This window comes from Sminthopsis crassicaudata, chromosome 5 (genome assembly GCF_048593235.1).
Source record: "Sminthopsis crassicaudata isolate SCR6 chromosome 5, ASM4859323v1, whole genome shotgun sequence".
Classification (NCBI taxonomy): Eukaryota; Metazoa; Chordata; class Mammalia; order Dasyuromorphia; family Dasyuridae; genus Sminthopsis; species Sminthopsis crassicaudata.
This window is the reverse complement of record NC_133621.1, coordinates 103,133,389-103,147,515: the sequence shown is the minus strand read 5'-3', so window position 1 is coordinate 103,147,515 and position 14,127 is coordinate 103,133,389. Positions and strand designations below refer to the sequence as shown.

The window sequence follows — 14,127 nt, the reverse complement described above, 5'->3', positions numbered from 1 at the left end:
GAGCACTAATAGTCATGGGGGTGGTTTTCCTTGTTGAGTTTTCATGCATCCTTAGAGAGGATAGCTCTTCTTTTCAGTATTGATGTCATCCCATATTCTGTGGTAGCAAACCTCAGCCCTTCCTAAATTGTCTTTGAATAGTATAATGTCATTGCTTTGAAGTAAACTGAAATTTATAATAACCATAACCAATATAGTCTTAATTTGTGCACAATAAACTGTTCAAACACACCAAATAAAATTATTTTTAAAAATTTACTGGTGCTTTTATTCCCCACTATTTTGTGTGGTTAATCCTAAATTGACCATACTTTAAAAATGCATTTTTATAATTGATTCTGTTAGTGAACCAACCTGGGGATTTACACTAAATATTTGATGTTTATATTATGGAAAGAGAATGTTCTATGTTTCCTATTGATTTTAAGAAGATCTCTGAATAGGATGAAGAGTGTGTAGGTTTCTGGGGCTCTTATTATGTGCTTAATCTTTAACTCTAGATAGTTTGTTTATCATGAAAGTTACAGCAAACATTAGTTTTTACTTTATACTATGTATGTTCTAGGCTGCCAAGCTTTTTGATGAAGAAGGTAGGAAAAAATTCTTCACACAGGATATGAACAACATTCTACTGGAGTAAGTAACTAATTTCTTTGGTTAAGCACCCCTGAGATAATGGTTACATATGTTTCTATTAAAAAGAAACAGTGTATTGGGTTAGATTACAAAAGAAAAAAAAAAAAAGAAAAAAAACGAAACCCAACAAAACAGTGGCTCTACATCATATTTCATGGTGGTACCTTCACTAAATAGAACTTTTTCAGCAAAGGCTAAATAACCCGTTTCTGGGAATATTATAGATTCTCAGTCAAGTATGGCTTGTGTTTAGATAGCTTCTGATGAGCCTTCCTATTTTGAGATCCATGAAATACTAAGGTTCACTACATTGTTTTGCTTTGGAATTTCTCTGAACTTATAAACAATTATTCCCCTGATTATTGGCTTTCAGTGAGAATTACTATGAATTATGTAAATGTTTTTATCAAGTGTCTGTGACCCAATGGAAAATATGTTAACTGAAAGAACTATAGAATTTAAGAGAATTTGTCTCTTCTTATTCTGAACCACCTTCCATACTCCTTACCGTGTGTGTGTGTGTGTGTGTGTGTGTGTGTGTGTGTGTGTGTGTGTGTGTGATATAAAAATTAATAGCCATTTGGTTCATTTTGCTAGAGTGTAATATTAATAAGCCTGTGGATTAATGGAGTATGGCCAAAAATTGTATCAAATGTTTACTGTTTTCTCAAAGACAATAGGGGATAAAATTATTAACAGAAACATTTTGACAGACTGTCACTGGATTGACAGATTTTGTTTCTCTAACTGAAGAAAAAAAAAATCAAGCACATGCCTAGTTGTGGGAATTACAGGGAACTAACATTTTTGATAGTGATAGAGACAATTGAGAGTAAAGTCTTATAAAACAAATATATAAATAAATGTAATTAAGAAGCTACTATATTCATAATATATTATGTATAACATTAATATTTATATATGTATATTTTTACTATATGTATGTGTACTTTTATATATGTGTATGTTTGTGTGTATGTATACATGTGTGTACATATATGTATATATGTGCACACATATATCTCAAGTGGGGATTTTTTTTTTTTTTTTTAACTTTTTTCTCCTGGGCAAGTACAAAGTCATTCCTCTGTCAGGAAAATGTCAGGTGCTTACCAACTCCAGGACATGACATCACAAGTGAGCAGACTTGCATCATTCTAGTGTTGTCCTGTTACTTCTTAAAATAGAATTTTCTACTCAGTTCCTTTTCCATGGTGGATTCCTAGGTTGTAATTTTTCCAGTAGGAAGTGATGTGCTCTCGGAATGAGAGACATGTAGATCTCAGTAAAACTCAATAAATGTACTCCACATTTGTCTGCAACATCTATACATAGTTCCTCTCTTCAGCTCAGTAAATAACTCTAGAATTTATACCACCTTGCTCTCTTTTTAGATCATCAGTGTTGGTCATCTCTCTCTGGTTGTGCATTGGTATTTAAAATGCCCTAAGTCTAAAATGGAGCTTGTAATTTTCATGGTTTTTCCTTCCCTATCAACCCTGAACCCTAAATAGACAACCTATAGCTTGCCTAAATTCACCTCTCTTTCTTGAAACCATTACCATCTTTCTATAAGTAATTTTTAAATTATCTAAATTTGTAACCTCAGAGTCCTTAACTTTTCCTTCTTCCACATTCTAGCTCTTCACTGCCCTATCCAACCATGTGCCAAGTTTTGTTGAGTCTTCTACAGAATCTTTCATATCTTTCCCTTGTAAAATAACCACTACCCTAACACATGCTTAAAAAGTGCTTCCTAATGCCTTTTCATCTCTTCCTTTCTGAATCTTCTTTCTGTCTGTACTTTACCTTTTGGTAGCTTCATTAGCACCCATAGGTTTGACTGTGAAGTCTGATCAGATATCTCAGAGATGTACATGTCCAGCCCTATACTCTCTTCTGAGTTCTAATTTTGTTTCACTAATTTGCCCTTTGGACATTTCATATTGCATATCCTAAAGACATCTTAATTCAACATATCTAAAATAGAACTCACTCAACTTTGCTATCATATTCTTTTGCTTCTCTCAGATGTGCTACTATTCTACTCTTTCCCAGATTTATAGCATTAGTTACAGATTTTTCTCTATCTTTCATCCTACATATCCAGATCTTGTCTTTTCTTCCTTCCAACATCTCTTGGATCTGATCCCTTCTATCTCTGTTCACATAATCAAGACCTTAGTTCATTTGACGTTATCGCCTCTTGCTTGAAAAGTACCTCCTAATTTTCCCTGATTTAACTCTCTCCTTATTCTGAACAATCCTCCATAGTGCTGCTAAAGTTATTTCCTTTAAGCACCTGTCTGATCATATTTATTCCCTTACCTGATAAGCTCCAGTGGTTTCTTATTGCCTCTAGGATAAAACACAAACTCTGTTTTAATGTGTAAAGCTCTTCAAAACCTGATCTTCCCAGCCTCATTATACATTACTTACAGTCCTGCACTCTATAGTCTGTCCAAACTGGCCTTAATATTGTTCCTCATTCATGAAATTCCATCTTCCGTCTTTCTTCCTTTACACTGATTAGTCCTCATAATTAGAAGGAATTTTCTCTTTATCTCCCCCTTCATAGAATCCCTCTTTTCATTCAAGATACAGGCACTGCCTTCTACATGAAGCCTTTTTTGATTTCCCCCCTCTATTAATGCCCCTTCTTCCCTATTTTTCATTTTTATTTTATTCTGTATTATGCTATGCTTACATGTTGTTTCTTCTGATTGAATATAAAGTCCTTGAGAGTATGAGTTGTTTTTTTTTGGGGGGGGGTTGTGTTTGTATCACTGATTCCTAGCATTGGAAAACAGAAGTTCTTGATAATTGATTTTTGCAGAAGGTCAATTTTATATTTGCACAACTTCCTTTTATAACTGGTTATCTCTGGTTCTTGTGTTTTACTCTTAATTCATATTCACTAAAATCCCCCCAGATCTTTTTTATAGAAACTATTATTGATCTATATTGTTATCATCTTAATCTTTTTTAAACCAAGGTAGAAATTTACATTCATTTTTGTTAAATTTCGTCTTACTAGATTTGGCCCATCATTCAGCCAATTCCAAATTCATCTAAATGTCCTGTCAGTTTGGTGTAGTTGAATTCTACATTTAGAAAAGGAAGAGGATCTGGTTTTGACATTCTCTGCTACTTGCTACTACCTCTTTTCCTTTGGTGTAGTTACTTAACCACTGATCCTTTTTCAGTTTTAGTGTACTTATCCATAAAATGAAAATATTAACTTCTACCTCTGAAACCTTTTCCAACTCTAAAGTTTTGATACTATGATTTTTATTGTCATTTAGCCCATATTAATCTATTTCAAACCTTAATCTATGGGTTGCGACCCCATATATAGGTTTTCATAAGTGAATATGGAGGTCACGAAATTATGATATATTATTAGTAAATGTTTGGTTTGTATACCTATTTTATGTACCAATATACCCAGGATCATGTAAACATTTCTTAAGCAAAAAGGATTTGTGAGCGGAAAAGATTTTTAGAAGCCCTGCTCTGTCTTATTTATAAGGATAGTAGGAAGGACTCTAAATTTTAGTGTTTTACTGAAATTTAAGCATACTTAAATGTACATTTCCCTGACTTCTATAACCTGCTTAACTGTCAGAAAAAGGAAATCTTGTCAATTAAAACATGTTGACTTTTAGTTGTTACTGCTTTTCTTTCTGAACATTCACGAGCCATTTCTTTAACAATAGAATTTCTCCAGAAATAGATGTCAAGAAAGTTTTTAGACTCTGTATAGTTCTCTTTATCAAAAATCAAAACATTTGCCCTTTGACAGATTTCTCCAAGATCTTGAAATGATAACTCAAGTACTCAACAATTACAACTGCCAGTTATAATTTACCCAAATTATAATTTACCTGGGCTTATGGAGTATAATTAGAGATGATCCATACATATGATGAGATCAAATTAGATAATATAGTTTTTAGCACAGTGTCTGGTACATAATATATGCTATATAAAAAGTCTTTATTTTTGTGGAGAAATAAATCAATTAACAAACATGAAGTATGATGGGAAAAAAACTCTGGGTTTTGGGTGCAGTCTCAACAAAGTTTTATTAATTTAGATTAATTTAATACATTAATTATTCTGCTTAGAGAAAAGTCCAAATTGGCAGAATCTCCTCATGTCCTTCTCCCCCTACCAATACTTCTTAATTTCCCTATTTATGTTACAATACTGCCAATTACCCAGGTAATCTTACTAAACTAATCATTCTCTCTTATTTCCCCAAATCCATTCTGTTGCCAAGTCTTAGCAGTTCTGTCTCTACAATGTCTCCTGCATTCCTTTTCTTCTTTCATGTGCCCATTATCCTAGTTCATCTGGACTACTTCAGTATTTTCCTAATTGATCTGTCTCCAGTGCCAGCAGTGATAGTACTTTTGAAACATAGTTTTGATCATGTTCTTCTCTTCTGCTTACAAACTTACAGTGGGTAGTTGCCTGAATCCTATTGCCTATGGTATCAAATATATATATATATCAAATATCTTTTGGGCTTTAAAGGTTTTCATATGTCACTTTACATACTCTGTGGGCCAACTTAAATTGGCCTATTTGCTATCCCTCCTATACCATATTCTTTCCCACTCCTTTGTCTTTGTACTGACAAACTTCATGCAATCTGTCCTTACCTTGGCCTCTTAGAATCCCAAATTTATTTTGTTTTTTGTTTTTTTAAAAAAATCATTCACCAAACTCCTCATGTACCTCATGTACATGTTGTCCTCATTGTTCATCACCATCTCTGATCATTTTAGGCTTTAGAACCCTTGACAGTATCTTTATAGGATTATGTCTCTCTTTGGTATCCTTACAATTTTTTGTATATATTAGGTGCTTAATAAGTTTTTCTTGAATAGAGCTGAATGGAATCCTCATTTTCACTACACTCTTCCAACTTTATACATAGAAAATTTTCTCTTATCAATGCAAACTACCACTTTTTCTGCAATTTGAAATTTTAATGAATTGCCTAGAACACTAAAGAGATTAACAGACTTGCACAGGATCATTTTGCCAGTAAGTATTGGAGGCAATTCATGAATCCAGGTCTTAAGAATTCAGAGGCTAACTCTTCTATACATGCTATTAAAAATCTGAATTGGTCAGTGCACATCTTGTTTAGCCATATTAGTCGTTTTACCTTTATCTTTTGAAGCATGAAATTATTTTTAAAATTAGTTCATGAATCTGTTAAAATTATTTTTCTACTGATTAGAATTTTCTATTTTATAGGCAAGAAAAAAAACATTTATTAAGTGCTTTAGAAGGAAATTATTTTCTTTGTACTTTAAGTACAAGTCCAACAAAAACAATTTTGTTTATTTTAATTATTTTAATCTAAGCATTTTTCTGCTTACAGAATACTGCCAGAATCTTCTCATTCCTTTAAAAATCTGTCTTCCATTAGCCATTTTGGAGTTAAATTTCATAGTATTTCTGAGCAAGGAATATTTCACACTATGGTAGAACATAGTTGCAGAGCTCAGATAAAAATTCAGTTAAAACTATGCATTCATCAAATAGTATGATCACGACTTAACATATGAGCTTATTCTAGAAAATCATTTCTTAAATTTTTTTTAATCAGGGTTAAGAGTGAAGATGGGCAATGAATTTAACTAAGTTAAAGTAGTCCCCACTCTTAAATCTAGTTACTCACTTTAATCCATTTTTTATTATTATAGGATATATTCTTAACCTTTTTACAGAGTTTGCTAGCAGAAAGTAGGTAGGCTTTTCAAAGGAAAGAAATGATTGTTATCCTAGAATATTGATTTAGTATTACTAAGGTTTCCTTCATTCAAGTGTACCTCAGTACAGCTAGATAGCACAGTGGGATAGACTACTGCTTGAAGTTAGGAGAACCTGAGTTCAAATGTGAGAGACTAGAAAAATTTTGGTGCCCTCAATAGAAATAGAGAATTTTGGTAGAGTATTGGTTTTTTTCCAAGGAAATAATAGAGAATGCTGTTTTAGAGACATTAAATGTGAAGTTTCTTTGGAACATTCACTTTGAAGTGTCTACTAAGCAAGTAGTTAGTGATGCTAGACTATCCAGGGACAGATTGGGTTTGTGAGTCATCTATATTAAAATTATAAATCCATAAGATCTCATGAGGAATGAATGAGGTTACCAATAAAAAATAGAAAAGAAGGCCCATGAACAGACTTAGGGAATGCCCACAAATAGTACATATAATAGGAATTATACATTTTAGCAAAGGAGCCTGAAAGGAGTTCCAGACAAGAGTAATGTATGAAAGACCATGAGAGACAGAAATCCTTATTTTCTTTGGCATAGCCAATTAGTATCCAAAGAAGCCTTCTCCTTTTTAGCTAATTGAAAGGCACCTTCTTGGTGCGGTGCTGAACCTGGAGTCAGGGACATGTTAATTCAAATGTGATCTCATGGAATTACTAGATTTGTAACCCTGAGCCAGGCAAGTTCTTTAACATTGCCTCAGTTTCCTCAACTGTGTTTAGAATTATTGTGAAGACCAAATGAGATGATATTTGTAAAAAGTGTTAGCACAGTGCCTGGTACACAATAGGCACTTATATAAATTTTTTTCTTTCCCAATCCCTTCTGAATAAGGAAACTGGATTACATTTCCTTTTCAAAATTACAATTCATTTTGAAGTGATTGAGCCATGGTATTAATTCTTAAGAGTATTATCTAAATCTTCAGATCATCCCCCTATTTTATACATTTGTTGGTAATATTTTATTAATTAGCTCTAGGCTGTATCTTAATGTGGTTTTATATTTATAGGGACTATGCTGAGCCTTTACAACTTAATACAATCCATAGCTGCCATATACAAATTTTTCCATCTTTGAGAAAAAAGCACACTTAATAGAAAGCCCTAGTAACTTCCGAATATTCCTTCATTGCCATTCCCTCACTAACCCCGGCAACCTTCCCCCCCCCCCCAAAAAAAAAAAAGGTCCTGAGTCAAATCCCTTTTAAACATTTTATTTGTTTGCTTAGAATTTATTCCTTGCCTATTTCTAAAGAAAGAACTTGAAGTTCTTTACAAAACTATGGTTGAAACAGTTTAATTGAAAACAACCAGTTAAAATAAGCAGACATTAAAAAGAAATAGATATTAACAGGCACTTGAGAGAATTTAGTTACATTTGAACATTATTAAGTTTATTTAGCAAGATTCTCTTGGAAGGTATATTATATAAGGAAACTTGTTAAGTTGTGTAATTCTTAGAACATAATAAAGGGAAATGTTATGAATGTTAGTATTTTTCTTAGGATTGAGTTAAGAAAGAAACTGCCACAGTTAGATGTGGAAAAATTTTATTCAGTTTATTTACCTGGTGGCAGGGCATAATTTTCCCATGGATTTTAGATTGTACCTTTCCTGAGTTTCCAGGAACAGGTCCTTTAGGTCAAGATCACTATGTGTTAGATGTAGAAATCAATGCAAAATTTCCCAGGTGAACAGGTATTTTTAAGTGTACAGAAGCATGTACTAAATGCTAAGGAAACAAATACAAAGAATAAAACAATCTCTACTCCTAAGGCACTAATTACATTCTAGTGAAGGAGACGGGGTTTTGTTGTGTAGTTTTGTGTTGCATGATGTTTTTGGAAATGCATATATTGAAAAATAACAGAACTGGCTGTAATTGGTATGTGAATGGAGAGAAGGGGCAGCCAAGTAGCAAAGTGGAACAGTGGACTTGGAGTCAAGAAAACTAAAGTTTAGGTGTCTTTAGAAACTTAACCAATCTTAGTGTGACTGAGCAGATTACTTAGTCTGCCTCAATTTCATCATTTTTTAAATGGGGATACACTTAATTTCTAGGACTGTTGGATGGATAAAAATGAGATATTTGTAAAACACTTTTTACACTTGGAGTTCAAATCCAATTCCAGACATGTATTAGCTATGTGATCCTAACCAAGTCACTTAATCCTGTTTGCCTCATCTGTAAAATGAACTGGAGAAGGGAATGGCAAATATTCCAGTATCTTTGTCATGAAAACCCCAAATGTGGGGTCATGAGGAATGACTAAAAAATAATTTAAAAAAATTTTTTTTATGTTTTTGGCTGAGGCATTTGGGGTCAAGTGACTTACCCAGGGTTACACAGCTAGGAAGTGTTAAGTGTCTGAGACCAGATTTGAACTCATGTCCTCCTGATTTCAGGTTTGGTGCTCTATCCACTGCACCACGTAGCTGCCCCCCTAATTATTATTGAATTATAGCTATTATGATAGATGCAAAAGCTGTTTTGAAGGTAGAAATAACAAGATCTGATAATTGATTGAATGCAGCATGTGAAATGAGGGAGAGTGAGGGGTTTGTAACCTTAACCAGGAGTTTTGGAACTTCCTAACCAAAGGAGTGAAGATTACAAGAGAGGGGAACTTGTGTACTTGTGCTATCCATCTCTTATTTGCTGTTACTAGTTGTGATGCTACTTAACAAATTCTATAACAGTTTTTTAATTGCTTTTGTTTAGCATTGAATTACAGTTACAGGAACAAAGCCCAGGCATCCGAAGTGGAGTCTATTCTCACCTTGAGGCTTTTGTACCATGTATAAAGACACACTGGTAAAACGTCTAAAGAAGCTGCACCTCAATGTACAGGTAAGATGTCTAATTTTAGAGCTTTATTTTGAATGTATGAGGTGTGATGTAGTCATGAAGCTTATTTCAGTGAGCGACTTGTGGAAGTTTCTCATTACTTTCAAGATATATATATATATATATATATATATATATATATATATATATATATATATATATATCCAGAACATAGTTGCTTGGTTGAGGAATTTGAAGAGTTGATAAATCTTAGAACAGGGCTGGACTAGATGTCTCATTCCAGCTCCCCTATCAGTTAATTGCATGGCTTATTACAGTACTGGTATACTCGAAGATCCCGGTTTAAATCCTGCTACAGACACTTTAACCATTTGACCTAAGAAAAGTCACTTAAATCTCTAGGTCTCTGTTTATATATAAAAAGTAGAAACTGAGCTAATGGCTTCAAAGATCCCTTCTTCCTCTTCTTCTTCTTTTTTTTTTTTTAATCTGTATTTTTTTATTTATTTTTAAAATTACAGATTTTTATTGACAGAACATATGCATGGGTAATTTTTCAACATTGTCCTTTGCATTCACTTTTGTTCCAACTTTTCCCTTCCCTCCCTCCACTCCCTCCCCTATATGGCAGGCAGTCTTATACATGTTAAACATGTTAAAGTATATCTTAAATACAATATGTGTACAGATCTGTACAGTTGCACAAGAAAGATTGGATTCAGAAGGTAAAAATAACCTGGGAAGAAAAAAAAAATACAAGTAGTCCACATTCATTTCCCAGTGTTCCTTCTCTGGGTGTAGCTGATTCTATCCATCATTGATCAAATGGAACAGAATTGGATCTTCTCATTGTCAAAGATATCCACTTCCATCAGAATACATCCTCATACAGTATTGTTGTTGAAGTGTATAATGACATCCTAATTCTGCTCATTTTATTTAGCATCAGTTCGTGTAAGTCTCCCCAAGCCTCTCTATATTCATCCTGCTGGTCATTTCTTACAGAACAGTAATATTCCATAACATTCATATGCCACAATTTATTCAGCCATTCTCCAATTGAGAGACATCTACTCAGTTCCAGTTTCTGGCCACTCAAAAAGGACTGCCACAAACATTTTGGCACATACAGGTCCCTTTCCCTTCTTTAATATCACTTTGGGTTATAAGCTCAGTAATAATACTGCTGGATCAAAGGGTATGCACAGTTTGATAACTTGGTGAGTATAGTTCCAAATCATTCTCCAGAATGGTTTGATCTGTTCACAACTTCGCCAACAATACATCAGTGTCCCAGTTTTCCCACATCCCCTCCAACATTATTCATTATCTTTTCCTGTCATCTTAGCCAATCTGACAGGTATGTAGTGGTATCTCAGAGTTGTCTTAATTTGCATTTCTTTGATCAGTAGTGCAAAAATCCCTTTTTAAACTAAATTAACGATTCTATGTCTTAGGATCTTATAACAAGACTGAGTAAATCATATAACATCTTTTTAAACTAGGTGTAAATCAGACGTTTTTTCTCTTTCTCTCTAACTGAGGCAGTTGGGGTTAAGGGACTTGTTTAGGATCACACAGCTAGTAATTTTTAAGTGTCTGAAGTCACATTTGAACTCAGATCCTCCCAACTTCAGGGCTGGTGCTCTATTTACTGTGCCACCTAGCTGCCCTAAATCAGACATTTTTAGGAAGACATCATGAAGACCAATGAGTTAGGCAGTATATAAGACAGCTTTGATGTCTTTCAAAGAAGTTCATATGAAATAGAATTCTCATATAATTTTTAAAGCTTTGATTGTCTAATGTTGACTTTAGGAAAAGTAAATTTGTGGAGAATTAACTTGTAAAGGTAAAATGGAGCTTCCATTTTAAAATTAGGTAAAAAGTTTACTTTAAGTCATGGATACCTGTAAAAATTTATTTATTAGTTTTTACCATTTACTTTTATGAAGTTTTGATTTCCATTTTTTTCTCCCTTCTTCCCTCCCTTTCCTTCTCCTTTCCCCCCTCCCCAAGATGGCAGTCAAACTGATACAGATTATATATTGATTATTGAATTATGCTGTCATTAATTTTACTGACAAATACTGTATATCTAAGAAAGATGAAATGGAGGTGGAAAAACTACTTAACACTGTTTTACGAATTTATTTTAAAGGAATTTTACTACAGTATGTTTGGGTATGTTATTTTTAGAACATTCCTATTCTAAAGACCTAATTGTGATTTAAAATAGTCATCTCTCAACGTCTGAGATGATGAGTTCTCCAGATTCTTTTCCAGCATTCATTTGTATATTCGCTTGAAAAAACTTTGTTGTATTTCTCCTAGGATGATCGTTTAAGAGAACCATTGCAAAAGCTGAAATTGGCTGTCAGCAACGTCATGCCTGAACAACTGTTTAAGTATCAAGAGGATTGCCACGCTCGGAGTCAAGCTAAGAGTGTTAGGTATGTATAATTTAAGATTGAATAGAATTCCTGCGTTTGATCTGTCCCACAGCCAGAACTTTAGGATACTGGGGATTGGCTTTCAATAGGGCTATGCCATACTTGAGTAAAAATCCAAATGTGCCAGAGTTGTAGTCCCTATTAATGCTGAATTTTTATACCTACCACTCTCGTGATATCACAATAAAAGGTAGTTCCATTAAATGGATATGCTGTAATTGAAATCTAATATGCAGCCACAGCTTATATTGGCTAGATATTACCCATAATGACTAACTTGAATACTGGCCCCAATTAAATATTTTGTGAATTGAGAGATCAAGTACTATATCTGTTATTATTTGATTAATAATCTGAAGATCTTCTTTACCACTTCATTTGGAAACTGATATTAAATTGAGAGTTTTATGTAGAAGTATTGATTCCCCCCTGCACACTTTAATATGGCTTTGCTGTTCCATGAAATTAAATGGTTTATTTTCAGGTCACAAGCAGATGAAGAACGAGAAAAAAATGGATCTGACGATGATGATGATGAAAAACCAGGAAAACGGGTCATAGGACCAAGAAAAAAATTCCACTGGGATGATACCATTAGGTATTTTGAAATATATCCTTTGTTTTTATCTAATTATTTATGTAATGCAGCAGTATGGTTTGTAATAAAAAGGCTCCAGTTATATGGAAGACTAAATCTGGTGAAGAAAGGACTAATAAGGAGAAAAGATTCATCTTATTTTGGCTTAGATCTTTTGTCATTTCTGTAATTTAAACTACACAGTTAGCTATGTGATATCACAAAATTTTTACTTCCCCAGAATAAATCAAGAAGTAATACATTTTTTTTTCTGTCATTTTTATAGATTAGATCCAAAAATTAGTAGTAAGGGTAGAGTGTCTTTGTGAGATAAATCAGCTGTCTTTTCCATCTTTTTTGCCAATATTCCTTAATGGAATATCACTCTTTTTTTTTTTAACTTATGTCAGTCCTTATTAGTTTAATTGAAAAAGTGTTAGTTGCATTAGTTGTGAACACTGTGATCTAAACAAAGTATTTTAGAAGTAGAGTAAATGCATCACCAGATAGTTTATAAATAATAGTATCTCTTACCCTATTTTCATTTCTTGAACTCTTTAAATAATTGTCTACAATTTTTATAGTCAGATTTTTTTTCCTGTTTAGGGCTTTGTTATGTAACCTTGTCAAGATTAAGTTGGGATGCTATGAGCTAGAGACAAATAAAAGCCAATCTGCTGAGGATTATCTTAAGACCTTTATGGAGACAGAAGTGAAACCATTGTGGCCTAAGGGCTGGATGCAGGCTAGGTAAGACGTTTAGCATCCTAAGCTGTGTATCATCTTGTTCCTTATGTCACTTAAAAAATTTTTTTAAAAAACATTTTACTAAGAGCCTACTATGTGCTGGGCACTATACACAGCCGGATAGAAACACTTAGGCCTCCTATCTTATAAAATTTCTGTCCTTAGAGAGAGAAAATAGATATAGATATAAAAAATATGGAAATACAAAAAGTTGATTTTTTTTTTTTTTTTTTACCCGACACTTTTTTGGTGTGTTTTTATTTTGTTAGAAGTGTAGGAAGGTGAAGAACAGAGGAACAATATAAATTTTTGGTGGGGAGGAATGGTATTATGATAGAAATTCAGTAATAGCAAAAAATAGAAGGATTATTTATGAGTGGCTACAGTGAAGTAAAAAACAATCTGTATTTAGATTTTATAGGAAAAAAGAACATCAGATTCTATAGGAGGTAGATAACTAGAATTTTTCACTGAAAAAAGATTTTTCAAAAGGATTTTCTCAAAGATTCAGGGAAATAGCTTCTAAATATTTGAATGAGACCTGCCTCAGCAAATTGAGAGGTCATCCAGTTTTTGTGTCTTCAAAATGCTTTACAATATAGCTGTAGTTCATAGAAAAAAAATAGATCAATTATCCCATAGTTAGATATGCTGATTCTTTAAATGTCAGTGAGATAATTAGAACCAAAGTCTCCTATTCCAGCTATTTTGGTAAGAATGTCTATCCAACATGTGATTATCCATAACTGAGATTTTTTTTTCCCAACTCAGTGATTAAATTGACTGCTAATTTAAGTGCTAAATGATGGTAAGCAATAATTGATTGGAAATCTAGTGGTAATGTTATCTGTCTGCCTTTTTTGTTTCTAGAATGCTCTTTAAGGAAAGCCGAAGTGTTCACAATCATCTCACTTCTGCTCCGTGAGTAAAAACAGTATTATTGTTGTTTTTAAATCTCATTTGCTTTCATTTCACCTTACCTGACAGTTATCATGCTATATTAGTCTCAAAATTTCTGGAAAATTAATAATATTCAACCCATTTTAACCAATAATAAGGAATTTTATGAGATGATGAACTGAATTTGTTAAGTATATAAG

General features: G+C 33.2%; 1 protein-coding gene across 1 annotated transcript in view; it reads left to right on the top strand.

The window, feature by feature from the left end:
• Nucleotides 1-14,127, top strand: part of UBN2 (ubinuclein 2) — a 106,847-nt gene that overhangs the window by 60,152 nt on the left and 32,568 nt on the right. Inside the window, 7 exon segments of the mRNA XM_074267778.1 lie at nucleotides 566-636; nucleotides 9,164-9,240; nucleotides 9,243-9,292; nucleotides 11,585-11,703; nucleotides 12,188-12,301; nucleotides 12,887-13,030; nucleotides 13,898-13,948. Coding sequence (XP_074123879.1) covers nucleotides 566-636; nucleotides 9,164-9,240; nucleotides 9,243-9,292; nucleotides 11,585-11,703; nucleotides 12,188-12,301; nucleotides 12,887-13,030; nucleotides 13,898-13,948 — 626 coding nt within the window.